Source organism: Aptenodytes patagonicus, chromosome 5 (genome assembly GCF_965638725.1).
Source record: "Aptenodytes patagonicus chromosome 5, bAptPat1.pri.cur, whole genome shotgun sequence".
Lineage (NCBI taxonomy): Eukaryota > Metazoa > Chordata > Aves > Sphenisciformes > Spheniscidae > Aptenodytes > Aptenodytes patagonicus.
Genome location: NC_134953.1, coordinates 21569230 through 21595871, shown reverse-complemented (window position 1 = coordinate 21595871; position 26642 = coordinate 21569230). Strand labels below are relative to the sequence as shown.

Here is a 26642-nt window from a genome sequence, read left to right as displayed (position 1 = left end):
CCCGCGAGACAGCGGCGAACGAAGCAAAGGCCTTCGGACCCACGAGCGGGCCTCTTGCTGCGGGCCGGGACCTGGCTCTGCCGCTCGCCCGGAGGCTGAAGACCCCCCAGCGCCGGGGCGGGGCAGGGCAGGGCAGAGCAGGCCGGGCCAAACCGACCCAGCCAGGCCCAGGCCGCACCGCACAAAGCGGGCGGCCTGGACCCCGACGGCCTACCTGCTTGATGTACATGTCTGCGAAGGATGGGGAAGGCGCCCGCCCCGGTGCCTCCTGCCGTCGCTCAGCCCGCCCTCACCGTCTCTTCCCGGCACGAGTGCTCGGCGTGACTCCCGGGTCTTCGCCGCCTCCTCCCGCCCCTTCAGCCTCCCCAAACTTCCCAGCACAGCGCCCCGCTCACCCCTCACGCAAACAAAATGGCGGCGGAGCCTCCCCCATCCCGACCCGGCGCGAACCATTCAGTACCCTGTGGAGGGGGAGGTGCGGAGTAGAGAACGCGCCCCTGCTCCGCCGGAGAAGGGACACCGCAAGGGACAGTAGGGAGTTCGCATTCTCTCAGCTTCTAAAGTGCCTCACTGCCCTTTTTGAAGGTGCTCTGAAGCAGAGAATGCGCGTGACACTGCCCCCGTCGCAGTAGGGGTCCCCCCAGGGAGTTGGGAAAAGTGGTTTCTCCCCCTGAGGGGCGGGTTGGGCGCCAAAGGCAAGTGCGAGCCGAGCGGGGGAAAGTGGCGGGGTGGGAGGGGGCGCTGCCGCGGGCCAGGGCACGGGACATGGCGGTGGTCTGACCCCAGGGGGGAGGGCGCTGTGCAGCGTGCCCTGTCCTCTGCCGAGGTGCAGGGGCAGTAAAAGTGCTCACCCGCAACGTAAAATAAAACCTTGATCTTAAATCCTGTCTTTTATTCGAGGATTAAAAAAAAAAAAATCGATTAAGAAAAAAAAGGCGGAATTGGCAGCGTTAGGGGCTGTGGCTGGGCCCCAGCGTGCCCCCTCGCCCCCAGTGCACCCCCTCGCCCAGCCATCCCACCAGGCCAGGGGCTCCCGGCCTGCCCCGGTGGCTGCGCGGGGCTGAGAGCATAGGGCCGTGAGGCGTGGATTTCAGTCCCTTCTCCAATTTTAACTTAATTTACATCCGGTTTTGCTCTTTGTTCCCACTCTGCCGACTCCAGTCCCTCCAGCGCGGCAAGATGAAGTCGCGTCGGACAGAGCCGAGCAGCCTCCAGGTGCGAGGTGCCGCGGCGCAGGGCCCAGGCGCCCTGGCAGGCCTCGGTGCCTCTGAGAGCCGAGCTCTGCGTCCGCCGCGAAAGGCCTGGGCGAAGCCAAGTACGTGCCCAGGGTGAGCTGAGTAACAGGAATGGTGCGAAATCTTCTCAGGAAAACAAAGATTAGCTTGAGTCTGTACCCACTCCTTTATCTCCCAGAGAGCCGCTGTTCAGCTCCCCAAAGAAGCTGTCAAACACACAAAATGAGCAAAATGAAGGAAGAGAAACATTAATTTTCTTCTAATCTCTTTCAGTTACAGTAATTTCAGGTGTTATTGTGACAACAGTAGGGGCACGACATCTCAGAGAAAACACAATTTTCAATTTGACAGTACTTCAAAAATGCAGCTGTAGCCAACATTTCTATACACGCGATAGAATTCCTGTACTGATCTTCTTAACACTAATAAAAATTAGATTTAAACAGAACGGTCTAGTTCCTGCCTCTCCTAGAATAATAGGTGGATGAATTACTTTCCTTGCTTAACGGGAAAACCTCCCCAGTCCCAACCATTCTTAACTGCCATGTAATGAAATGGTTTTACTAAAGGCCCATCAGGAGGCTATTGTAACAGATGTCACCTGCACCTTTAAAGAAATGGCTCATTGTTTCTTCAGAAAACACGGTGCTTAAAAACTAAAGTATTTAATGATTGCTCCACAAACAAATTCAGAATGAAAATTTCCTGCCTGACTGTTCTGTGTTTACTTTTAAATAGCTCAGTTCAATGGCACTTGGGGAAAAAGATATTTTCTCCATTTGCATTTTCAAAATCCTTTTCATTTTAGGATTTTGGGGAATTTTAAATCCTTAAATGAGTCTCACAACATCTTTCTGGGATTGGTTTGTGTAATGGAATTTACTCTTCACTTTTTCTGGGCAAAGTGAACTGCAGATGCCAGTACTTCGTGTTCCAGCTGCCTGGCCCATCCAAGGGGACTCACTGGCAGGGGGGAGAAGAGAGTTTAGAAAAGAAAGGGAAGACGAATTCCCCACTTTTCCTCACAATACACTCAACCAATCCTATACCTGGTTAAAAGAATTATTTACATCCATTTTTGTGTTAATATTTGCATGTAAATAAATTGCACAGATTTACACATTGTAGATAAACTTGTAATTTTCAAAAATCACCCTGTGAAGCACTCAGGCGGGAGAAAACAGCAATATGTTTTATGCATTTGAGACTCCATCGGCACCACACAGCAGGCACCACACACCAGGCAGTGCAGTCTGACCTCTGCTGAAACATGTCAGCGAAGGTTTTGTCACAACAAGCAGCTGGGACATCTTCTCACCAACAGCCTTCTCCTCCTGCTAAAGACCAAGGGTAGAAGGACCACCCTGTGTTACTCATCCTTGTTTCTCAGGGCAGTCATAGGCATAGAAACATTTTTAAATTGACAGGTTTTAAAGTTCATTCCTCTTTGTCTTCTGCTTTTAGAGGTACAGGATGCCTTGAGTCATGTTTTCGAGGTTTCCTTTGTAGTTCAAAAACTTATTTTCACTTAATCATAGACTCCCAGAGCAAGGATTTAATCTTCCTCCCCTAAAGATGGGGTTCAGGGTCACCAGGGTGGCCATCACCTGAAGAAAATTTTGCCTTTTCTCTTGACTGCTGCACTGACATTATTGTGCCTGGATGCACCAAGTCCTCTTGAAAACCCTGGCTCGAGTCAAAGCTCTAAGAGCCGAGATCCCACAACCTGCTGGTCTACATCTGGTGCCTCAGGCAGCCTGCTGTTGTTGCGGTGTACCAAGAAGCACATCACCCTCTGAATTATGAACAGGCACAAATAAGGACCTGGGATCTTTTTTATCCTCAGGTGTTCATTCCCTCTTGAGGACTTTGGATACAGCATACTCCTGCAGTTTGGAGATGACTTATATGTGTGTACAGATGTGCACAGACACTGGGTTATATTTATTCATAGGAATAAAATCATATTTCACTGATACTTCATCAACAAACACTCCCACCAGTGTGACGTGCTTGCAAAAATAGCAACTGTATTCATTACGGATTAAGTGGCAAATGATTGTCTAGTTCAAAGAGTGTTTCAAATACATTTGTAGGCCCCTGCATAGCAGTTTTGTCACATAGCTTTTAGAGATTTGTGTTTGAGGGAGTGGAGGGGTGGGGTAGGTGTTATATTTTTTGTTATTCTTTTGGTTTTGTAGTCCATGCTGAAAATATGCACCCCACCCAAGGGCGATGCGTGTCATTTTTATTCTGTCAAGCTGCCGTGGCTGTAGGAGTGCCGAAAGCTGGCAGCTAGTAAAACAGCACATTTTATTCAGAACCTGTAAACATATAATCAGTGCTTGCTACGCGTGGAGTTCACCTTGCTTCAGTAGGTGCCGCAGAGCTTTTTTCTATGGCCCTTTTTTATAAGCAGTGTTTTTCTATAAATACACTAGAATTAAACAGTAGCATTAGAAAGGAGAAAGTGGGAACACTGCTTTAATTCATCTAGGCTACATCAGCATAAAAATACGTCAGGCATTTCTTTCATGAAGCTTAACGGGAACACAGAGATGGGATTTCAAGTCTGTAGTATTTTTTTTTCTCTTCTCAGTAAAATTTCTCTTAGAAAAAACATGTTAAATGTATTGTGGGGAAAAAAAGGCATTTTAAGTGTCTTATTAACTTCTTCTATTACCACTTCCAGTTGTGAACCATGTGCCTAGACTGCTTTCATTCATGAATGGCTGCAATCACTGAGGTATTTACTGCCATTTTTAAATGACTGTAGAAATCGGTAGGCTCATCACAACACCAATCACTTGTGCTTCATCACTTGAAGTCGGTAGCAAGTGGCAGGGGAGGCAGAGCATTGCTGGGGACACTTCTTCTTCCTGTTGGTGTCGCAGCAGAATCTCAGGAGCAAACCGGAGACCTGGGCTTAGACACTTCGATTAGAACCTGCAGAAACCGGTGTTTAATGGCACCCTGAACACACGAGCAGATATTCTGCCATTCTAATTTCAGCTTATGAAACAAAGGCAGTGAGAAAGTATCTTGCCCAAGGTCAAGCAGGGTAACTGTGGGACAGCCAAGAATATGTCTGCTCCTAAACTACCCAGGTCAAGCACAAATCCTAAGGCAGCAAGGCCATAGCGCATCTTTCTCTCTCCTTTGAATTCAGTGGAGATTCTGGCAGGTGAAGTGAGAGAAACCAGCCCTTTCTCGACAGACCTGGGCATGCACGTTGGTCTCAGTGCACTCAACCCACCAGGCTCCCGAGGAGCAAGGAGTACTTACTCTGAAAAACATGCAAGCCAGCCACACATAGCTTTCCTTTCCAAGAAATTTTTTTCTCTTGAGCAAAGTTACCAAGCTTTTTTGCTCTCAAGCCCTGTAGTCGCCCCTGTGCCTTACAATGCAAGAGTCTGACCCCTCACCAAAACCTGCAGAAATGCCTCTATCTTTGCCGGTGAGCAACTGCTGGTCAAAAAACTTAGAAGTGAAAGCCCTAAGTGTGCAAAACCCTTACAAAGCTCTGTTTGATAAGGGGTGGATGTAATTACAGGTTCAGGTGCTGGCTGCACAGTGTTAGTGATATCTGTGTTGCAATGGTGGGCACCCTTTGCCATCACCCGCAGACCCTTTTCTTGCTCTTTTTTGTCTCTGGTGCCGATGTTGCGGCAGGGAGCGGACACCCCTGGTCCCTGCCTGCAGCTGCAGTGGGCCCCGAGGGGTGCAGGGTGTGATACACCATAAGGCATCTATATACCTATATACAAAGTGCAAAAGTGCAATCAGTGGTGATAACGGCACTTGTTCCTGTGATTTGGGAGCGATCCGGTGCCGCTGGCCTGAGCTTCTTTCAGAGGAGGCGAGCAGAGCGCTGGCTGCTCAATCGCTCCTGCCAGCCCAGCCCCAGGAGGCAGCCGGGCAGTGGGTAGCCGTATGCCTCCGCTGCCCAGCACCACGTGCAGATCATCAGCTCTTCTCCGCAAGGCGGCTGCCGTGTGTTTTATAAGCTGCTGGGGGTGGAAGAGCAGCCGTCCTGCCAGGCCCCAGGAGACCTGCCAAGCTCTCCTGTTACTTCTTCATGGTGGGTGCTCTGCCGACCATGAAAAGCACCAGAGTCTTTTTTTGCTTTTTCTTTTCCAATTCTGTTTCTATTCACGTTAAACAACTCAAAACAGTCAGGCAGTTTCTTTTTAAGAATAAAAAAAAAAAGTTTCTCTTGATCTTTATGATCCTTTGAATGTGTGAAGGTAAATAATTATTGTTGACTGTTAAGTATTCATCCATAAGCCCATTAATCCAACAACATTTTAAGAAAGTTAACATGCTTGTCAAGAAGAGAGTGGCAGGGTAAAACAAAGGTGTAAAATGAACAATAGAAAAAAGTCCCTTTTAAAAAAAGTGTATTTTATTATGAATTAATCTGCTACAGATTAATAATAATTACAGGAAAGCAGTTGTTCTGCTCATCATCTTTCAGCCGAGCCTCTCTATGAATAAAATGTGGTTGTGGTTGAATTAATTTCACTTGGTTTGCTAATTTTATAAAGCAAGCCATCACACACACATGAAACGAATTACACACCCGGGTGCTGCGGCGGGGCCGTGCCGGGAGCTCTGCCGGCAGGCGGCGCGGGCCGGGCTGGCTCTCGCTGTGGGGCGAGAGGGGCTGCATCCTGCCGAAGGGTGGAAACCATCTATGTTTTTCTTTGCTCTGATGCAACAAAGAGCTTTGTTGCATTTCGAAATTTTGTGAAAGAAACTATTGCTCTGCGTTTTTTCTTTTTTTAATCCCCAGACAAGGGAAGAGCCCCACAGTGGGCTGTTTACGGGGTCAGCCATGCTGGAGGGCACCCCCAGATACACCCCCAGACCTGTTTTCAGGTGGGTCAGGTGTGAAGGAGAAGTGAATCAGGGACACTGGATCCCACAGAGCCATTGCACCTGGTGGCTGCCTCAGCAGCGAGGGTGGTAGCCCACAGCACCCCTTGGCTTCGGTGGGGGCTGCCCTGGAGTGGGGCTGGGTCGGCACCAGCTCACCAGCATCAGGGCAGGGGGATGGCTGCTTTCAGGGGCCTGCATGACATTCCTGGGGGGGGACACCCGCTCATCCCCCAGCAGGGCTCGGGGACAGCCCTGGGAGGCCAGGATCAACTGGTTCTCATCAAAATAAATCATAAGCAAGGGCGATCTCTGAAGACGTGCCTAATCCCAAACACCAGGTGAAAGGTCGCCAGCTCAGACAGCAGTGCAAGCATGGGAGATCAGGAGGTGAATTAGCAACAGCCAATTTTACTTCCGAAGAATATCCTCATGTTCAAGCGAGCAGTAAACGCAATCTTGGCAGTAAGAGAACCACGCAGACATCAATATATGCATCCCGTCTGCGGGACTGGCTGCTTGCTCTGAAGCTGCGTCTGCAGAAAGACTGATTATTTGCTGTTATGAAGGAGTGGGTGAGGGACTGAGGGGAAGCGGTGGTGCCTGTCCCAGCCCCGGAGGTGTTGCTGGTTGGATGATATCATTCACCAAAGGGATATTTTGCAACCCGTTCCCAGCAGTGCCAGGACACAGACTAACCGAGGGCCACAGAGACTCCCTGGGGGAACTGGCGGGTGGATGCAGAGAAGTGGCTGAATGTTTGCGCTCAGCATGCGTGGTGAGCCAGGCTGCGGGGCAAGGGGTAGAGAGAGCTCGCGTGGGTCTTTGACCCGTGCCACCTCATTTCGGGGCAGCTTTTTCAGTCTTTGTGGACAGTACAAACAAAATTACATTGACAGAGATGCCAGACTGGACATCTGACTTCCACAGAGCATCCTGAAATACCAAAAAATCCCTTTCCTCCTGCCTCTGCTCCTCATTAGCACCCTGGAAGGAGGCGGCTGCGGTAAATTTGTAATTGGATTAGAACAAAAACATGATTTTGGCTGACCACATCCATCCCACAAAGTAATACACATCGAAACTGGCGAATCACATCAGAATCACATTGCCTGAATTTTACTCCCTCTTTGAGCCATCCGTCTGCAGCCTCCGGATCCACAAACAAATGTGATTTTCTAATCAGGGCACCAAAACCACCCCCAGGAAAAGGCAGACTCCTTTCTGCGAGGCATTTTCACACTAAGGCAGGTGAGCTGCTGGCCTTATGGCATCTGACCGACTTTCACAAGCTGCATCAACTTCACCTGACACCGGGTGGCCTCCCCTAAGTGTGAAATTTCCTCCTGTCCTTTGAAGATCAAAGGACAGAGAAGATAACTTCCAGCTTTATCATGGAAACAAAAACCACTACCCCAGGGATTATCTTGGACCTCCCTCCCGCTCAGCATCAGTGCTCAGCATTTCTCAGGCTCTGCCCAGGCTGAGCCCAGGGGCAGTGGACATCCTTCTCCTATCACACCCTAGCTGGCAGGCTTCACCGGTGCAGCTTTTCACAGTTCAATCTAGATAATGGGCATCTTTGTTATCTTTTCCAGCCCTCCAACAAAGCGTCTTGCTGTTTATTCTACATGATTTCCCCTTGTCCTGGCCTGCTGTGCGCACTGTCTCCCCTGGTGTCCTCAGCTCCCTCCTGGAGGGGGGCTGAAGAGGAGGAAATGGGAAGAGAAACCGAGAAACCGAGATGGGAACACTGTCTGAAGCCTCTTGGCAGCCTCCCCTGCTGTCTGCAGACATCCTCCACTTGTCCAGATGACCTTTCCCCAGGATCCCGCAAGCCAGAGCATCAAGCAGGGCAGTAGCTGGTTGTGCAGAAGCCTTGTGCTTCCCCTTTCCTCCCCACACACACAGCCAAGGTGTATCCCCATCAGATGTCACATTCAAGTCCAGAAAAGCTCCTCGCAGCTGGGTTTGGTAATCAGAACTGCCAGGAGCCACTTTAGCACTTAGTAACACAGGGAACAACATACCCTCCCCTTCTCCCTTCTCCCCAGTGGTGGCCCCTGATCAATTCTCTCGAGCATATCTGCCTGTGTTTGTCATGCTGACTGCCAGAAAACCAGCTGCTCTTCACAGCTGGATTTAGTAAATCGAACCATGTCAGTGCTTTAGCTCTCAGTAGCACACAGATTTCTTGCCACCCACCCAGGGCTCCCATCGCCTGCTTCCTGGCAGAGCAGCTGCTCTACCCCACAGTGGTTGTCTGGAAGCGCTGCCCGATTGGTTTTGTTTTTAACTAAGTAAAACATTATATCCTGGGGGGAAAAGAGAAAAAAAACCCAACAAACTCTCTCTTGTAATATGGAACATATGGCCTCACAAGCACAGTACAATAAATACATCATGGTAACGAGATTTTGTGCTTAGGATAGCCTTTGTCCATGGGTCTAATGTGCATTGCAAACATATGAAAAAAGCCTTATGCCTTTCTCAGAATGAGATCGATATCATTATCCGTGATGCAAGGCAGGATGCAGAGACATACAGATAAGTCTGCGAGAAACATTTAGAGAGAAATTCAGGTCCACTCTAGCAGCAAAATGCTTCTTGCGTGACCAAAGCCACATCAGCAAAGCTCTGCTTTGTACCAGCAGAGCAGAAACATCTTCTGCAGGAGAAATGAGCTGTGCTGTGGAAAACACAGTTTTGCTGCTACAATTCTTTTCTATATACTCAAGGGATCCGTTTGGTCAGCTCGGTCAGTCCAGGTCTCACTCACTTCCTTTATGCTTTTGACAAATGTGGCTGTGCCAGCAGGAGTGTACAGGGCAGCTGCATCGCTTGCCCTGGAAAGCCAAGGGCAGAGCCCACAATAGATCCCAGACTGCCTGACCCCCCAGGCTCTCCGTTAGCCACAGTAATTACTCAGGGCAACGTGGACATTGCTGGGGAGACTGTGGGTTGAAAGCATCTCTAGGAGATGAACACGCACAGTTCTGCTCCATCCCTGTTAGAAATCTGCTTCTTCTTGGCCAGCCTCTTGGGGCCCAGCCGGATGGCAGTTAATGGTCATGCTGGAATTCGTGTCAATTGATTTTCCAGTTAACTTGACTTAACATGATTGGAGGCATTAGAGCAGAGAAGATATACCCGTTGTTCCAGTTTGAGTCCTGTAGACCTCATATTCCATTTCAATGCAGCATCAATTTTAGTTCCAATTAGAACAAAACGTTCCTTAAAATAAAGATTTAACATAAAGATTCATCCAGGGCCTGATTCGAAGCCCATTCTGTTCAGGAACCGTTCTCCCTACTGAAGGCAACAGGCTTTGGATCAGGGCCTGGAGGCAGCTTGCAGTGTATGGGCAATTTAATAACGGGAGATGACTCACTATCAAACGCTGTCTGCTTTACAAAGGAGTCTCAGAAATGGAGTATCTGTGTGACAGAAATAAACCACTATTCACACACGCACACACACAAAAAAGAGAGCCCATGAAAAACTACATTATCGCTTCACTTGGGAGATTTAAGCCTCGTTCGATGAATGTTTACTCATGTGAGTAACTTTACTAACGTGAGTAGCTCAGTAAAACCAAGTCTGGAAAAATGGTTATGCCAAAGGGGTTTGAGGTCTTTATTAGTTTGCCTGTCATTTCTGAGCGTCTAACAGTCCCAGCAGATCAGACACCTTTATGTGCTGCCTGTCCTGAAATCCCAGTCGTTACCGCAGCGAGCCTGGGCTGGGGCAGGGACCCCTGTGTCATGTAGCTGTAGGATTTACACTACAGGTGTTTCCCACTTCTGCTCATGTACAGCACGCCCAATGGGTCCCATGGATCCCATGCATGCTTGTCTGCTAGAGGTGCTTTCCACCTGTGGTCTCCCTAGCATGGGTCCTATTCTGGCGTAGACAAAAAAATCCCTGACAGAAATATGAGAGTCCTAGGGCAATGCTGTCCCTTTGGGGCTTTGTGCTTCTTCTCCCTTTCTACCACTGTCACTCCTGGGCTTGAGTTACTGGCTTTCTGGGTTTGTTTGGTGTTTGTACAGCTCTTAGCACAACAGGTCCTGCTTGGATTCCCAGGAGCTACAAATAACAGCCAGTGACTTCCGTGGGGTAGGCTAGTACTTGAAAGGGATATCTAGGGGCCATAAATCCTCTTTAATAACTAGACAAAGCTGGAAGAAGTGCTGAGCATTTCAGCTATAACCACAGAAGCCATTTCTCTTGGTAACCTTTACATTTCCTGCAAGTGTTCATAGGCAGGATGCATAGGGATGCAGCACCGCTGCTAATAGAAAAATGAACCCATTTGGTAAGCCTTACTTAGATGTCAGAGTACTTTGAATTTTGAAGCTGAAATAAACAGATTTAAATGACCCCATAGTTTATAATGAGGGGATCGGGTGTACCCTCAGTAAGTTTGCAGACGACACCAAGTTGGGCGGGAGTGTTGATCTGCTCGAGGGTAGGAAGGCTCTGCAGAGGGACCTGGACAGGCTGGATCGATGGGCTGAGGCCAATTGTATGAGGTTCAACAAGGCCAAGTGCCGGGTCCTGCACTTCGGCCACAACAACCCCATGCAGCGCTACAGGCTTGGGGAAGAGTGGCTGGAAAGCTGCCTGGTGGAAAAGGACCTGGGGGTGTTGGTCGACAGCCGGCTGAACATGAGCCGGCAGTGTGCCCAAGTGGCCAAGAAGGCCAATAGCATCCTGGCCTGTATCAGAAATAGTGTGGCCAGTGGGACTAGGGAAGTGATCGTGCCCCTGGACTCGGCCCTGGTGAGGCCGCACCTCGAATACTGTGTTCAGTTTTGGGCCCCTCACTGCAAGAAGGATGTTGAGGTGCTGGAGCGTGTCCAGAGAAGGGCAACGAGGCTGGTGAGGGGTCTGGAGAACAAGTCTGATGAGGAGCAGCTGAGGGAACTGGGGATATTTAGCCTGGAGAAAAGGAGGCTGAGGGGAGACCTCATCGCTCCCTACAACTACCTGAAAGGAGGTTGTAGCGAGGTGGGTGTCGGTCTCTTCTCCCAAGTAACAAGCGATAGGACGAGAGGAAATGGCCTCAAGTTGCGCCAGGGGAGGTTTAGCTTGGATATTAGGAAGAATTTCTTCACCAAAAGGGTTGTCAATCATTGGAAGAGGCTGCCCAGGGAAGTGGTTGAGTCACCATCCCTGGAGGTATTCAGGACATGGCTTAGTGATGGACTTGGCAGTGTTAGGTTAATGGTTGGACTTGATGATCTTAAAGGTCTTTTCCAACCTAAACGATTCTATGATTCTATAATGCAGTGGTAAAACAAAGTAGGACTTTACAACCGAGGCCTCGGAGTCAGAACTTCATTTTATTTTCTCTGATGACTCAACCTATTTCACAAGCTATTTTCATATTCCTTATTTAGCGAACTTACTCATGTCTCAGTAAAAGCCTATGATGTGATAAAGCCAAGGAACCGTAATGTGTAGTACTGGTAACACCTCCCACACCAAAAAAAATCCTACTTCCATATTTATGTGGCTCTGCAAATTGGTTCCTGCCTTTTTCTCCCCAGAGAGTGAGCTGGCAGCGTGTCTCCTCTCCAATTAGCATGAAGCCGTAAAAAGTGGAGATGGAGGGTCAAATTCACCATGCCTGGAGCCTCACTTATTTTTGCCATGTTACAGGCACATTTGGACCTTTGACTTCCTGGCAAGGCAAGTGTTGTTTTTAGCATAGAAATAACAACGCCTGCAGAATACTTTGTTCATTCACACTTTGTCTCCTGAAAAAAGAAGCTTGCCACCAGAAGGCAAGAAGCTAAGAAGAGCTACCTACCTTGTATTGCTCAGGGACTGGGGATGGGCACCTCAGTATAAATTCCCCATGGAGCAGGTGAATTTAACCTGGGTTTTACTGGTCAGGATGTAATTTCTGCCTTTTGGAAAGTCCTTTATTCAGAGAAGCAGGAGAAGCCTTTGTAACTAGCATAGTCTGCAAATCACACCAGCAAATGCATGGACTAAAAGAACACATAGGGACACTTAAGGATTACACCCACCCATCCACCCCAGATCTCTTCACAATCTGATTTGCAACCATGTAAAGACATGTATTTTTTTGTGGCAGTTTTTTTGAGGAGTTTGTTTGTCTTGGAGGCAGAAAGGAAAGGCAGCATGTGCAAAGCAGAGGCAGGGGCTGAGCAGCAGTGCTCACACTTGCAACATGACTGCTCTTTGCAAGCCTAAAAGCATGGGACCAAAAGTTACATGGCACAAGCCCTCTTCAGTCCCACACCAGGATCTAAAACAGCTCCCGACTAACACTGAGGAGTCCAGGACATAAGGGTGCACTGTCAGGAGTGTCAATGGAGATGCTCACGTCCCAGCACAGCCCTGAACCAGCACTTCCATGGGCAGCAGAACCTGCAAAATCCCCTTTTCTGTGACATTTCATAGAATCATAGAATCATTAAGGTTGGAAAAGACCTCTAAGGTCATCGAGTCCAACCATCAACCCAACACCACCGTGCCCACTAAACCATGTCCCTAAGCATCTCTCATCTTCTTTGGATTCAGGTATCATAAGGGATAAGCTCTAATCAAAGCTTTGCCTAAGGGTACAGCATTCCTACCATCTTTCCCTCACTTGCCTTTTCTGATGTCTGAAAGCATCCTGCTATAGTCTTCCCCTTGCTGTTACAGCTACGTAGGCCTCTACTTTCCATCAGAACTTTGTTTTTGAGATCCCTATTCCTCTGCCAGGCTTAGCTAGCAGATGGACACAGGCACATTGAACCAGCCAGTTCAGCCCCCATCACTGTCAGCCCCCATCCTTCAGCTCTGACATTCCCCACGCACCTGCCTGATCTGAACTCCCATCCCCAGGAGTGAGCTACCCAAACCCAAGCCCATCTGGGCTATAAAAGCCCCCTAAATCTTCCATCCTACCCAATCTGGTGAATTTGCTCAGCACACAAGCCACAAAACACTGTTGGAGCTGTTCCTTTCCCTAAGGATGGAGGTAGATGTTGTGTGCTGGTGTCTGGAAGCAGAGAACCAGGGTTCCTGCCCATGCGGGTTCAAACTCACACATCCCATTGCCCAGGTAGGTGCCATCCTGATTTGTCACACTCACCTTCACACATTGGTGCTTGGGTCCTCGGCTCCTCCCTGCTCGTGGGAGCAGCGTGGGCAGGGAGGGAGGAGAGCGAGTACTCTCACCCCAGACCCCTGCTATCAGATGTCTGTGGTGTCCCCCCAGGGAGGTGGGATCTGCCAAGCTGGCCAAGGGAGGAGCTGGGCTGGGGGCAGAGGTCTTACATTAGCACTGAAACAGCAACGCAGGCACCAGCATGAGCATGGGAGCACATCCCTCTGGGAGGCAGCATTTATATTCCACTCTGCCCTGGATGCTGGGTCTTCCTTCTGGAGGGAGGAGACATGGGTTGGGACCAGCCAAGCAGAGGGGAACCATGCCCTGGGCAGGAGCACAAACCCCAGGCTCCTGTGCCCAGACATGACAACAACCCCTCTTCAGGCTCCCTCAGGGCTCTGGCCCTCCGTCCTTGCTGAATCCCAGCCCAGTACCTCCCTCTGCGAACACTATCCACCAACAACACGCTGTGCTAAAGCCCGGGATCAGAGCTCCTCTCTAAAGCCAGAGCAGCTGCCTTCCCCCTCTGCTAAATACCTGGCTCTTCTGCCTGGCCTGTGATCTTTTCCAGCTGCTGTGGTCATATCTGCCAAGGCCAGCAGTCCCTCCATTAACCCCTTCAGGCCTCTGCCTTGTGCTTTGCAGGTTCCCATGGCAAACATCATCGGCTCTGCAGAGGGTTTCAGCTTCCTCATCCTTGAGAAACAAAGCTGGTCATTCCCCCAGAAGGGGTTTTATGCCATTTTAATGAAAGCTGTTGGCTGCTCTGTTTCTGTCAAGGTTGTAGGTCTCCATGGTCAGGGCGCAGCCCCTCTCGCTAAGCTTACCAGCCTTTCTGCTTGGGGGAGCTTGTGGGGGCCGAGAGGCCTTTTCACTGCAACTGGCAGTGAAACCCAGCTCTCTGGGTTTCCAGAGAGCACTTTCCAGAGCAATCAGATCTCTTAGAAAATGAATTGATCTGTTCTTATTAGATCACCTGCCTCACCTCCCCAGCTGCTGGTTCCCATGTTCACATTTCCCAGAGCCCAGGCAGAGCTGCTGTCACGTCCCCCTGACACAGGGAAGAAATCCAAGGCTCATCTCCAATGATAGCTTCTCACCTGTCAGATTTGCTTCCCTGGGGGTAAGAAGTTACAAATGGATGAACTACACAGGGAATAGATGCTTTGTAACCCAGACATCTACCACAAATTTTTCAACTCGGTATCTTGGAAATGCAGATTGTAAGTGTGCTGCAGTGAGAAGTCAGAACGAGCCTAAAAACTTCCAGCTGAAAAGGGTATGAAATGGCTTAGAGATACTGGCACTTCAAATTATTTTTTTTTCGTTTAAAAAAGTGAAAAGATGAGCATTAGCCACATGCCCGGGTCCCCGGCGTGATACTCGTGGGTGGCCTGTGGCACCCTCTGGGGCATGCAGCATCCCGTGGCGTGTGCTCGGGAAGGAAGTGGGGGCCATGCCTACTTCAGATTTTCATCTTCAGCAAGATGGCAATCTTATATAAAACATGTGTAAATCAAAACAGAAGTGCCTGCCTGGCTGCTGGGAAGTGACACCACCATGACTCATGTCACTCTGTTTAAAACAATCCTCCCCCTCACCTTCTCCCCTCCATAGAGATGCACCTTGGAGGCTTTCAGCACACAGCCCAGTGATGCTTACTCTCCTCTTCTACCTCCTTACACCGCTTTTGGGCCATGGAATTTCTCAGGTGACATCTCCTGCCACAGAGCTCTGCCAAAGCACTTTTGTAGCTCACTCCAAGTACAAACAGCTTTCTTTTCCTGGCATTTTTTTTTTCCTTTATTTTGTTTTTTTTTTCTTTTTTCTTTTTTTTTTTTCCTTTTTTTTTTTAACACTCCATAAAAACCATTGCAGGTTTTCTTTCACATTCACGAGATCTCCTGGAAATTATTGCCATTTCCCATACATATTACATATTAAAAAAAAAAGAAAAGGTCAACAGACAAAGAGGCGCTCGTTCTGAACTCCCTGCAGACACAGAAGCCAGCGTGAGCGAGAGAGAAGCCAGTTTTCACAGACAAAGGCTGGCTAGGGGTGACCACACGTGCTAAGCAAGCCATGTAACACTGAACAAGACCACTTGACCACACACAGTACACATCGGGAACACTTGGGAAGGGATGGAGGAAGAGTTGGCTTGGAGCCAAGCTTGTCAGGTTTTTTTGGTGTAAAATCCAGCAGTTACAGTGTTATCTATCTGATGGGAAGTAACTCTGATGAGGATTGCAGAGACATTCAAGTATTCTAGGGCTGTTCTTAAATAACAGATGGGAGGATAATAGCTCAGCAGGGTAGCCCGATAGCTTCGGTTGGTTAAGTCCCCTGCTTTAGTTAAAAGCACATCCAGTACAAAGGCAAATGCAGAAGTACAGGAAATGCCACACCTGAATGGATCCATGGTCTGGTTTGGTGTCCAGTTACACTGTGGTCAGTACCTGACACTTCAGAGGCTGGAGCAGGAGAGGGGATTTTCACCTGGTTGTGCAACAGTGTCCTGGGAAAGGAGCTCCCTCCCGCCACCCCACCCCTTTGCTCCCTGAAACATGACGCAGGAGAGGGGAGGAGGAAAGCTGGAGAAAAAGCAGAACAAATATTCACTCCCACCACCTCTGCGGTTGCAGAGGTGGTGCTTTTCGTTTTGCTTTCTTCCCCGCTGCTCTTTTTTATTGCTTGAGACTTTAAATAAGGGTCTTCTCAAAAATAAGAAGGGAAGGAGATGGGAACTGAGAACATACTAAATGGATTTCTCATTGGTCCCCAGGAATCTGGAAATACAGTAGTGGGTGCACACTCTGTGGATAAAAACCTAAAAAAGCACTTTCTTTTTTTTAAAAAAAGGACAATAAAAGTTCAGAAAACCCGCCACACTTAGAGCACTTGCGTCTTACGGTCACAGCATACGGGAAGTATGACCCATGACAACCACTCCATCTCAGACTAAGTTGATGAGGTTTCTCTATTGCACATTCATGAAATGTTCTTGTTGGGGTCACAGTTCGGATCAGAGGACCGCACTGGCTCCGGTCTGCCCGGGGTGTTCAGCAGGACGAAGATGCCGTCATCGGGCTGAGTTTCAGCTGGTGAACAGGAGAGTGGATGGGCACAGAACTCAATACTGAGGTAGGAAAGGCGAAACACGAGCCTTCAAAGTTTTTGCCTAAAGTCAGTTCTTCTGCAAAGAAAGACGCAGCTTCTCTTTTGCACGAGGCAACGGGAGGGCTGGGAGTGGAAGACAAGATCTCCGACTCGTATTGTAGCAACTGGCCCATGAAACCAAAGTTTGGTGAGATCAGGCTCCGGCGCTGCTTGATGTAATCGAAGGCTTCCTCCAGGCGGAGCTTCTTCGTCTTCATGAGATACGCCATGCAGATGGTGGGAGAGCGTGAAATCCCCGCTTCGCAGTGCACCAGGATCTTGCCCCCTGTTCGTCTGACATAATCTAAGGGGAAAAAAGTCATCACAGACATCAGTTGTCATTGGGGATGGAGAGGACACTGTGACATGCATACAGTGCTGGCAGTGGAGCATGGTACACAGCCAGTCCACCAGCAAGGAGAGGCTTGCTCTTTTGTTGGGTACTAAAGGTAAGATGGAAATTAAAAGAGAAGGGGGACAAAACCCAGCCTGAGATGGAGCTGAGCTGCAAATGACACGGTTTCAGAATCTGTGGATCCCGATTTGGTTCTTTCTGCATTTTTTAAGGAAAGTCCTTCCCTGTCTCCTTCCCATGTGCCTATTTCTCTTTTAGAACAACTGACTTTGCAGAGCATTGTGAGACAGAGATCAGGTATCTGGGCAAAGCTTGTGTTTGCTGTACCTGCATTTCTCTGCCTGCAGCTCAACATGCTGACCCAAGCACAGCCTGGCCAGCCCTCCCACCGCCAGGTCTTTCAAAAGCTGCAGGGCTGCCTTCCTCTCATCAGCTTTGCTAGAAAAACAGGACTTTTCTTTAAAGTCCAAACTTAACTCGCTGCTTGGCCAGCTAGCAGCAAATGGCAGTACCATTAGCTGAGCCCTTGGTGGGTGCCCTTGGGTGGAGAGGCTGAGCTCACTCCCTGGGGCCTCACCACAAAGCACACAAGGACTGGTAGGCCGTTGCTAATTACAGCCTGGTTAAAGGATACTTGGACTTAAGTCAGGATATAAAAGGCTTATGCAAAGCACCCATTTTATACAACAGGAGCCACTGTGGTTACTCACACAACACAATGATTGTTATTAAAGAGAATGTGCTTAAAAAAAACCCTTTCCACACAAAAATACAGTTCAAAAATAGATGTTCTCTGCTTTATTGCCTTGAGCGATATGTTCAAGCTCCAATTTATGGATAACTGCGCTGAGTGTAGTGCTCAGTGAAACAACTCAGAGCTGAGCAAGTTATCATTTGCCTGTCTTCAATTGTCTGCCAGGGGACCGGTGCCACCACGACCGGTTATATTTAACTACTGCACAAAATAAGGAAGACATGAATTTGAGTCATCCCCAGCATCTACACCACAGGCCCAATTTTAAAAGAAAGTGAAAACTAAAGTCATCCTCGAAATCTGGGAAATTTCCAAGTGACTCAACAACTATCAGAAAGAGTTGGGGATGAGACAGAAGAGTGCTTTGAATTAGCATTTCCCTGAAAGGTGTGAGAAGTCCCTTACCAGAAAGGGGAAGAGCTCAGAGGGCACCCTCAGATCAGGTTTTGTAATTCTGCCTGCACTGTCAAAGGACTTGAACTCAGCTGTGCAATGAGTCCAGCAGGTCTGTAACTGGGGTTTTATTCTGTTTCTCTCTCAAATGTTCCTGGAGAGCAACAGCACTGATTTCAACACCATCTCCACCCAGGCTCAGGCTGCTCCACCCCATTAAACCACCCTGTGCCTTTCAGGAAGGAGCCTCTCCCTCGTGCTACCTGGCATGGCTGCTGTGCCGCTCACCTAACCAGCCTAACACAGGAAGATTTGGGAGGGGGTGGCCCAAAGTTTTCTAAAGGCCTCCTGATTTTTTTTTTATTGGGGTATTTGATTAAAGGGTGAGATACCGGCATGATCAAAAGGAGAAATGGAAAGAGCTCTGTGATAAGGGGAGACGCTGGATTTCTAAGACCCCGGCTTTAGGATATCTCAGCACAGCAAGGCAATGAACTGACTCTGCTTCACCTGGCTTTTACAGGGTCTGGCATGCAAGTCCAAGGAACCAATATGTTTTTTTCCTTTACAAAAGTCAATAGACTTTGGTGTTATTCAACCATACTTCTTTGCTCCCTGTCATGCTGAAGTTACGCCTATGCTTGCTTTGAAAAGAAAATAAAGCTAACCAGCTCACTCGCCTCGTCTGCCTGATGGCAGTCAAGAGGCAGTATTTTCCTTCCTTAGCCTCCAGCCTGGAGAGAAGGACAGAGACCTTGCTCTGCATGTCCCTCTTCCTTCCTTCCTCGTGGAAATCCCTCTGCCAGGAGAGATGCTGGAGAAGGGAGGGAGCTTAAACTTTTGCTGTGACATCTGGGAACATATAGAAAATAATGTGTCCTTCTGACCAATATGTATTTTAAAATGAATGAGATCTGGAAATTTGTTAATTCGGACCTACCGATGAAGTCGATGGCTTCCTGGAAGTGTGAGCTGATGTCTGCTGTGTGACTGTCCTCCACCGGGATCCACTTGTAGCAATACTGGTCTTTGAAGGACTCCGAGCTTTTCCTGGAGACGTTGAGCAGGGCCGTGATGTGCAGGTTGGCGAGAAACTCACACTTGGAAGCGTGATAGGCACTACCAAGGTAGAGAAAAGGCAGGATTTCGACTGGACCACCCTGAAAGAGAAGGAGCAGAAACATGTAATTCCTTTTCAAGGGTATTTGAGTCCTGATACCTGAGAGAGAAGCAAGGGAGCCTGCATGGATGCCCACTCCCTCCCTCGCTGGCGTTTTTGGATCCCAGTGCTGCCAGCCAGTGAATCACTGCAATGGCAAAGCCCACACAGGAAAGGTTTTCATTTTCTTGTCCACATCTGTGAGGTACAAAGTCAGATCCAGCCCACTTGCGTGCAGGTTGTTTCTGGCTTTCTTTAAAGCGCTGCCCCTCAGGATGCACACGAAGCGCTTTCATATGTGAGGTCTGTTTCCCCTGAGGCTTTACCAAAATACGGGCGAGGCGGGGAACCACGTCCGAGCAGGGAGGAAGAGGAGGACAGAGGAAGAGGCTGCTCTAGCTCAGCCCAGGGCTCAGTCCCTCTGCTCACACCTCCAAAGGTGAAGCAAAGCAAAAAAATTAGAGCAAGGCTCCCCATCCCCCCACGCCTCCCTGGGGCACAGCACCCACCACGTCACCCGCCCCAAGATGTCATCTCAGTTCCTCCTTCCTCAGCACAAGCAAAGGCTGGGTGACGAGACCACAAAAAAAAAAGCCACCGCCTGACACAAGGGTTTTGGAGATCACAGGTAACTTTCCATGATGCACAAGAGCCGCTGCCAGCCCCCGGCTGCGAGAAACCAGTTTTCCAGCCCCCCGAGCTGCCCACCCGGCAGGTCTCACGCACCAGGGACAGCCAGAAGCTGCCTGCGGTGGCAGGACGGAGCCTGGGGCGGAAGGCGCTCGTGGAGGAACAGAGGGGCATTGCCTGGGGGCTCCCCCCAGCACCAGGAAACACACGCCCCGGCGGAAGCGGCCCGACCACAGGGTGACATCTCAGAGCACACGTATTCCCCAGGCTGGGTGGGGGCGTGACGACTTCCCCCATGGAAACCCCACTCCCCCTGCCCAAGGGTGGCTCTCAAGAGCCACTGCCTTTTCTCAGAAGCGGTCCCACAGCCCCGGCCCTCCTCCGCCAGCACCAGAGCCCTCCTGGGTTCTCGGAGGAGGCATGGGCAAAGCGTGCTCCTTCATCTGCCAGAAAAATGACATTCCTGGCAGCCTCTCCCCTGCCCGTTTTCAGTCTCCTGGGGAGGCGTGAGCTGCTCATGGCTCATGCTGCCCGGCTGTGTGATAAAGACAGGTCGCAAATACAGTTTTGGGGCTAGACAGGGTTTTTTTCCCTCCTGCTGCTGCCAAATTTTGAAGCCAGGCAGAAGCGATGCTGACCAGCAGCACACACAGGGCATCTTATTCAACACACAGGCTGCGACAACTTACTGACAGCCCGTGCGAGCACGAGGGCCCTGGGCACCCTGCCAGCCTCCAACAGAGCCCAGTGGCAGGACAGAGAAGACCCAAGGGGAAGGTCACCCACCGCAGCCGTGTCACACACCTGGTCATAAGCGGGTTTGTGGTTAGCACTCTGCTTCTCACAGTGGCTGGTGAGGTTTCTCTCTGCCTCGGTCCTCTCTGGGGAAATGAGTTTTCCATCCACGCAGCACTCAGGATATTGTGAGTTAAAAGTTTCATATCCCCCTAGGGAAGGGCAAAAAAAAAAAAAAAAAAAAAACAACCAAACATGAATGTTTGTGTTTCCAAAAACTGGTTTAATTAAAGTGGAGGAGAAATGAAGCTCTGGCACTTGCAATGCAGTGGGATAGCGCATGGCAGTGGGCCCTGGGGGGTTAGTGAGGGATAGCGGTCCCCTGGGGAAGCGGGTTTGTTCAAAAGGCTTCGGGCACCTGAAGAAAAACCTCTGATACCACTGACAATTATTAACTTGCCAAAAGCTGGTGAATCCAGATTAAAACTGTTAAGTGAATGTAATTCTGTGGAATCTAGCAACCGTTAACTCCAGTACAGTGGGGACTAAACTCCCTCCCCCGGTTTTACATATGAGCACTATTCCCAGCGTTTGAGACAGAGATTTCTGTACTCAGTAGTCATCCCCTCTAAATCTGTTACTACTATATACGCTATGACAACATAAGAAGTGTTTTATTTGCATTTTTGAATGGACATAAGCAACAAGAGTTGCATTATTAATGCAACTGTGTCATTAATCACCACAATGCACAAGACAGCAAGGTAATGAAGACAGTCCCACTGAAACCATCTATAAATAATCTATTAAATAACAGCTATAAAACTTAATGAAGTCCTGTGACAGCATTTGACAACTGAATAGCCCCACATGAGCTATTCTGCATGGTTAAGTACTGCATTCGTTTCATTCAGTACACTAATGAAAAGGAATTAATCCTATTATTACATTGTTACTCAAAGTTTGTCGTCAGCTAAATCGTTGCGTGTTTCCAGGCTGGGAATATGCTGTACGGAAGCGCACAATCTCCAAAATGAATGTGAATAAGTCAGGTAGCAGAAGCAGCCTGGAAATGTCAGTGGTGTGCCACGTGTCTGCCACCTGTGCTTTTTCAGAAAAAAGATGAACGGCAAAAGCTCTCAAACAGCTAGATTCAATAACCTTTCAGAGTGTGGCCCTCAAGTAAACAAGGCTCGGAAAGCAAACCCTCTGATGCAATTCATTCACCTGCAACTGTTTTGCCCTGATAAGCAGTGTCAGTGTGGGTGCCCCAGTGCAAGGAAGGATTTCGAAACGAAGCGCTGAAGATCTGAGCGGCCGCAGGGCTCCCGCTGCCCTCGCTGCCAGGGCTGCCTGGTACAGCTACCTCTGACATTTCAGCCCTGTAACACCAGTGTCTCATTTGTTTGCAATGTTTGAGCAGATGTGTGCTACTGTCGCCCACTCAGTCCTGCCACGGGGCCCTCATGTTGCAAGCGGCCGGCACAATCCAAAGCCCACTGAATGTGATGAAAGTCTGTTTTCCATGACAGAGGGCGGGAGGGTGACTTTGCAGTCAACTGGCACTCAGCACCTGCACCTTTCCTCCCACTCCCCAGCCAGCTTGCCCCAGAGCACACAGCGTGAGGCAGTGGGTCAAGCAGCCAAGTGACCGTGGAGACCATGAGGAGGGGTTGATAAAATGATACCCACAACAACTGGGTTGATAAAATGCTATCCCTAACAACTTGCAGTGTGGAAAGCCAACAAACACAAGCAGCTCTCCAGACCTCCAACTGCCCTTCATGGAGTGGACTTTTAAATCCTCTTGTTTTGCATAGCTGACCTTATCTCCCCCCTCCCCCCCAACCACTGCCATCGCACGGGGAAAAATATGTCCAGTTTATATAAATAGCCATTATCCCCCATTTACACCTCATGTTGTTGTTTTTACTCTTGAATGAGCACAGAAATCTGCCCCAGCCACATCAGCATGTGTGTTCAAACAGATATGCATGTCTCATGTCTCTGGGGCAGCTAACGCATGCAGCTGGTGAATGGTTAATTCAAGCCTTGGGGATCAGGGTATTTGCAGGCCGTTCTTACAGTGAGTCATCTTCTCATCCTGTCCTCCAGCAATCTCCTCTCTTCCCCCTCCCCACTCAACCTAGCTTCCCTGAGGTCATTTCTGCAAATACTAGATTGTTCATCACAGAGAGCTGGGCTGCACTTTGGTTTTAGTCAATAAATAATAGAATCCTTCTCAACATGAAGGGAGGATCCACTATTTTATCTTTCTGCAAGCTCTTCTTCCCCTGTGACACAACCACTCTTGCCCTGCTGGGGCTGAGCTCACCCAGAATGAAACTGCACCTACACAGACAAAAGATGTGACACACTCAACCCCTAGAAGCCAGAAAGCGAGGGAAGGTACAGGGCCTGGCATGCAACTTGGCATGCAACTGCTCTGCGCTAGCTGCCCTGCCTGGGGCCAGATCCCCAGGATGCTTGGTGACCTGGTGGGGGTGACCTGCTCATATCTTATCTCATCACTGTGACTTCCAAGACGAGACCACCTTAGCCCTTAAGTAAACAACACCTCCTCCCAGCTCCCCCACACCTAGGGGGAACTGGAGTATGAGGGGGAAACCTCAAGGAGGTTTTTTTTCTGGTGGTTTTACGGATCATTATTTGCAAGGTCGGTGCTACAGACCTGCAAAGGACCCTTTCTTCTGATCAATGCGCTGTGCTTCAGCACGATTTATATCCCCCCTGTTCCAGAGATCTTCCCCCAGACCACAACAGCTTACTGGGGGTCCGTGGCCCCAGTGAATCAGCAGTGCTGCCCACTGAGTCACAGGCTCCTTGGGCCACACTGGATCTGAAACGGAGCTGCAGACTTCACGGGCCTGATCCTGTGACCCAGAGCACTTCCAGCAAAGCAAAGGGGAACAGCAGCAGGAAAAGGAGGAAACTTTCTCATCCACTAATGGGGAATCTTTTTAGCCTCAAATCGACAGGCTCTTAAGGTAAGACACTTTGCAATACACTAAAGGTACAAAGCAGAGCCTACCTCAAAACCCCACCCCAGATAAACTGCCCACAGCCACAGTCACCACTTCAAAGCATGGGGCTGGTACACGAGGAGGGAAGGACGATCTTGTGGCTAAACGAGCAGGCTGAGAGTCAGCAGAGCTTAATTCAGCCCCCGTTTTGCCACAGACTTCCCAGCGTGACCCTGGAGATGTTGCTTCATCGCTACTTTAATGGGGTCCCCAAGGATTTGCCTGGCTCAGCACAGTGCAAGTATCCCTGCCCTGCAGCAGCAGAATTGGTGCTTTTGGGGTGACTGTCAGACCCCAGGGCAGGCTGGCAGCGCCCAGACAGAGGCAGGGTGGTGGCAAACCGCCCTGGGAGTCTCCCTCCCCCTTGGTACCGGGCAATACCCAGGCTGGAGGTGCCTCTACCCCGGCAGGGATGCTCTCCGGGCACTGGTCGTTATAGGAGGCACAGACTGGGCACATCAGGACAAAAAGTAGTGTGGTAAAAGGTTTAATAAAAGTGAATTAATCCTCGCCGGTGAAGACGCAGGGGCAGAGTTTATTCAAGAAACATCGCCTGGTTTTCTCCTCCATTTATGACCTCCCCATGGCCTCAGGGTATGGCAAGGGGGGTTGTTTGGGAACTCTTACTTCGGCGTGGCCCCGCTCCGGGGAGTCCCGCGGCGCCGGCAGCCGGGTGTGCGGTGCTACGGGCGGGAGCGTCGCCGGCCGGGCATGCACCCCTCGAGGGGAGGCACGGGGGAGGGAGGGGGGGCTGAGAAAACAGAGAGGGCAAAAGGACAAAGGCGCTGCCCGGAGAAATGAAGGGGAGGCAGGGATGGGAGGGCAGAGAAAGGGCGGGCTGCTATTTTTTATCGTTTTATTATCCCCGGATTACACGGAAGGAAAACAAAGAACCGCAATCAAAGGGCTGTAATACACGTGGGGGGAGGAGGTATTTCTGTCCCCCGACAAGCCCCGGAGTTTCGACTATGGGTTTCCCCTGCCAGCCTCGATATGCCCGATAGAGAGAGAAACCTCTCCGCTCTGGGTGGAGGAGCGGGCACCGATCCCCGGGTTTCGGGCGCCCAGCACGGCCCGCCCCGTGCCACCGGGCGGAGAGCGAGGAGCGGTGGCCTCGGCTCTCCTCTTACCCGCGGGGCTGATTTTGTTTTCCACGCAGCCCCAATCTCTCTCGTCCCCCTCTCCCTTTGGTAACCTGCAACTTTGGCCCTTCTTAAGAAGGGCCTCTTAAACGCGCGGCGGGGGCGAGCGGAAAGGCATTTGGGTCAGCCCGCAGAGCCTATCCGGGATTTATTTCCAGTAGGTGGAAAAGAAACGAAATCCCGGCGTTACCTCCCTGCCCTCCACCAACAGTCAGGTTAACCGCGGGGCGGTGGTGGCGGAGGAGAGGGGACGGGAGCACCGCGGGGCCGCCGCTAGCTGGGGAGGCTTTGAGGGTCGATCCGCGCCGCTGCCCCCAGCCCCTGCCCCCCCTTTCCCCGCCGCGCCTCTCACCTTTCAGGAAGCAGACCCTGGCCCCGGCCTCCGGCAGGCTGGAGAGCAGGGCGTTGAGGACGATCTGGGCCGTGCTGTCCTTCTTCAGCTTCTGCCAGTGCCCCGTGCCCTGGTCCAGCACCACCACGGCTGCCAGGCGGGCGGTCCCCGCCGTCCCCTCGCTGCTCAGCAGCAGCCGGGCGCGGGCCGCCGCGTCGGGCACCACGAAGTGGAGCGGCACGGCCCCGCCGCGGGCCCGCCGCATCACCACCGAGTTGAGGTTGACGTTGAGCGAGCCGCGGAGGCAGGAGGCCGAGTAGGACAGGTAGGGCCGGCAGTCCAGCACCAGGCAGCGGGAGGGCTCCTTCCGCAGGAGCTTCCTCAGCTGGCGGCAGTCGAGGGACCTGACTTTCATGCCGGCCGTGGGTCGCGCCCCGCCGCAGCCGGGGCAGGAGCGGGGAAAGCGGCAGGAGGGTGCCCGCTGGGGAGTCCCGGTGCTAGCGCGGGTGCTAGCGCGGGAGCCGCGGGGGAGCGCGGAGCCGCAGGGGCTCGGCCGGCGGCGACGGGACGGGAGGAAGGGACGGAGGCACCGCGGCACCGCGCCGAGCCCGGGCAGGGAATCCCGGCCGCCGCCACCGGGCATTTATATGAATGGGAGGCCGGGCCCTGACGACACTGCCCATATAAGGGGAGTGACGCGCCCGCCTTCCAAACATGGACATCCCCCGCCCCGCGCCGCCCGGCGCACCGCCCCCTGGCGGGGATCCCCTCCCTCCCTCTCTGGCAGCGGGCGGGGGCCGCGGCCGCGCAGGCAGCGTTAGTCAGGTTCGGAGGCAGAGGAAGCTGAAAAACGCCGCAAAAATTCTCCAGTCATCGGCCTGAGGCTCATCCCAGCATCACCGCTCCCCCTCCCCAGTCAGCGAGGACAGCCGGGAAGCGTGCCGGCGGGGGGGGGGGAGGGGGGGGGAGAGGAGGAGGAGGGGGGCAAGGAGGAAGGGGCAGCGCTGGGGCGGGTTTCTCACACCAGGTTGCAAAGGGGGTTTCAGTTCCCCTTATTCCCCCCTCACTGTGTATGTCCTCGCCCCCGGCAAAGCCCGAGCACAGGCAGGCCCGCCTGCACCTGGCCTGCGAGGGCACTGCTGCTCGGGGGATGGGAGCTGCCGGCTCCTAGACCCCCTTGGAAAGAGCCGGGTCCCCTGCCTGGGCCGCAGTTTGCATCAGGGCAGCTCTGGCAGCCGAGTGATAAGCGTGGACTGCCTGGGGAACACCCCCATGGATGTGGTTACCGGGCCCAAGGTTTACAGCCTGGCAGCAAAGGGGGAAACAAGGAGTAACAGGTTGGGACAAAGCAAGATGTGCCGTTTCTGCAGAACTAATGAATGCTCTGGAGGGGGGGGTCGGGGACGGGAGGGCCACCTGCAACAGAAAAATTGCTGGCATGGCTGTTCGGGGCTTCTAGGCTGCAGGACTGCGCCTCAAGGACCTGCGAGACTTACACTACAGACCCCAGGCTGTGCCTGTGTCCAGAAGTCTTAGACACAAGGGAATTAGGAAATTTGGCACTTGCCCTTTCCTTGTAGATAAGTTTTGCAAAGTGACGAAAGAGAGAACTGGAAATCCCTGGAGGAAGTTAGGCAGAAGGATGAGGTCCAGCCAAGCTCATTACTGCCTGGGCAGATTACAGTGGAGCTC

General features: G+C 51.1%; 2 protein-coding genes across 2 annotated transcripts in view; both read right to left on the bottom strand.

Annotated features, from left to right (window-relative positions):
* Positions 1-362, bottom strand: part of SMC3 (structural maintenance of chromosomes 3) — a 28169-nt gene extending 27807 nt beyond the window's left edge. The window contains exon 1 of the mRNA XM_076338987.1: positions 215-362. Coding sequence (XP_076195102.1) covers positions 215-229 — 15 coding nt within the window. The 5' untranslated portion in view covers positions 230-362. The remainder of the gene's footprint in view (positions 1-214) is intronic.
* Positions 363-15032: 14670 nt separating this feature from the next.
* On the bottom strand, positions 15033-25535 carry DUSP5 (dual specificity phosphatase 5). The gene is made up of 4 exons (XM_076338986.1): positions 24972-25535; positions 20503-20645; positions 18850-19069; positions 15033-16711 (listed from the first exon to the last, which is right to left on the bottom strand). The coding sequence occupies exons 1-4, from the start codon at positions 25363-25365 to the stop codon at positions 16311-16313; spliced, it is 1158 nt and encodes a 385-aa protein (XP_076195101.1). The 5' UTR covers positions 25366-25535; the 3' UTR covers positions 15033-16310.
* Positions 25536-26642: the final 1107 nt, after the last annotated feature.

Coding starts and splice junctions, on each gene's coding strand:
- DUSP5 (XM_076338986.1), bottom strand. CDS start 25,365: ATGAAAGTCAGGTCCCTCGACTGCCGCCAGCTGAGGAAGCTCCTGCGG. Junction 20,646..24,971: donor CAGGGTCTGCTTCCTGAAAG/GTGAGAGGCGCG, acceptor GCCCTTCCCTAG/GGGGATATGAAACTTTTAAC. Junction 16,712..18,849: donor GGAAGCCATCGACTTCATCG/GTAGGTCCGAAT, acceptor TTTTCCCCTTAG/ATTATGTCAGACGAACAGGG.